The sequence below is a fragment of the Amphimedon queenslandica genome, unplaced genomic scaffold (genome assembly GCF_000090795.2).
Source record: "Amphimedon queenslandica unplaced genomic scaffold, v1.1 AMPQUscaffold_12584, whole genome shotgun sequence".
In the NCBI taxonomy this organism is placed as follows: Eukaryota; Metazoa; Porifera; class Demospongiae; order Haplosclerida; family Niphatidae; genus Amphimedon; species Amphimedon queenslandica.
Window position 1 is genome coordinate 19,603 of NW_003547180.1, and position 1,823 is coordinate 21,425.

A 1,823-nucleotide genomic window follows, 5' to 3' on the forward strand; every position below is an offset into this window, starting at 1 on the left:
TCAGCTTCTATATTGCATTTAGTAGAACTGGTAAAAACTTGAACAGTTTCAAAATTACAACTTAAACATGCCACATGTAATGGAGTTAAGCCAATCCTCCATTTAGCATTAACATCACAGTGTTTGTCAATCACAAGATGACGTACAATGTCTACATTTCCTGACTGACATGCTAAATGGAGTGGTCTAGTTTGACGATCATTTTCAGCTTCTATATTGCATTTAGTAGAACTGGTAAAAAATTGAACAGTTTCAAAATTACAACTTAAACATGCCATGTGTAATGGAGTTAAGCCATTCCTCCCTTTAGCATTAACATCACAGTGTTTATTAATCACAAGATGACGTATAATGTCTATATTTCCTGATTCACATGCTAAATGGAGTGGTCTATCTTGATCATTATTTTCAACTTCTATATTGCATTCAGTAAAACTGGTAAGAAATTGAACAGTTTCAAAATTACAACTTAAACATGCCATGTGTAATGGAGTTAAGCCATTCCTCCCTTTAGCATTAACATCACAGTGTTTATTAATCACAAGATGACGTACAATGTTTATATTTCGTAATTTACATGCCAAATGGAGTGGTCTATCTTGATCATTATTTTTAGCTTCTATATTGCATTCAGTAGAACTGGTAAGTACTTCAACTGTTTCAAAATCACATTTCAAGCATGCCATGTGTAATGGTGTATAGCCATTCCTCCCTTTAGCATTAACATCACAGTGTTTGCCAATCACAAGATGATGTACAATGTCTACATTTCCAAATTCACATGCTTTGTGTAGTGGTCTGTCATTATAAGCAGTTCCAGCATCAATATTACACTGTGGTTGATTAGTCAGAATTTTAACAATTTCAATGTGACCCTTTTCACATGCATAATGTAATGGTGTATAGCCGCTCCATCTGTCTTTAGCATTAACATCACAGTGTTTGTCAATCACTAGATGACGCATAATGTTTACATTTCCAGATTGACATGCATAAACTAATGATCTCCTATCTTCTGAACAATTTTTTAATAGTTCCATTATATCTGGTTCTGCTAGTTGCTTTGCTGATTCCATACATTTAGATAAACCATCCTCACTCACTTTCTTTCCTAATATTGAAACTATTTCCTTGTGTCCTTGACATGCTGCATAATGCAGTGGTTGGTTTCCTTTATTGTCTTTAGCTTCAATGTCACACTGTGGTTTAGATATCAAATATTCTACTATTGACAGTGATCCATTATAACATGCTTTATGTAATAGAGTGGACACAGTTCCATCTTCTCTGACAATAATATCACAACCTACAGATTCAATGAGATGCTTCACTATTTCTAAATGTTCTTTGTCTGTTGCTGCTAGTAGAGGGTGTCTCTCATTATTACTGTTAATGTTACAGTTTGGTTGTCCTGTTAAATACTCTACTACTGGTAAGTGATTACAAATACATGCCATATACAGTGGAGTATTGCCATACTTATCCTCTACATTAATATCGTGGTTGCATGATTCAACAAGATACTTGACAATATGCGCTTGCCCAAATTCGGCTGCAAAATGAATACTTGTTCTGCCCCAGGAATCTTTTGTATAATTAATTTGAGGAAGAGATGTCAAATACTCTACAATTGATAAGTGACCCCAACGACAAGAATAATGCAATGCAGTTGAACCATTACAGTTACTAATATTAACATCCACACCTCTTTCCACCAGACACTGTACTAATGACAGGTCACCTAATTCACTAGCAGCATCAAGTAACAGAGCTATATTTTTATCTGCAGTAAATGTTTCACAAAGGTAGTTGGGTTGGCTAAT

The 1,823-nt window shown here is 34.7% G+C and overlaps 1 protein-coding gene across 1 annotated transcript in view; it reads right to left on the reverse strand.

Moving 5' to 3' along the window:
• Positions 1–415: 415 nt before the first annotated feature.
• The window catches only part of LOC105314738 (putative ankyrin repeat protein RF_0381), a 2,068-nt gene continuing 660 nt past the window's right edge, over positions 416–1,823 (reverse strand). The window contains exons 2-3 of the mRNA XM_020003635.1: positions 782–1,818; positions 416–435 (exon numbers count right to left, since the gene is read on the reverse strand). Coding sequence (XP_019859194.1) covers positions 416–435; positions 782–1,818 — 1,057 coding nt within the window. The remainder of the gene's footprint in view (positions 436–781; positions 1,819–1,823) is intronic.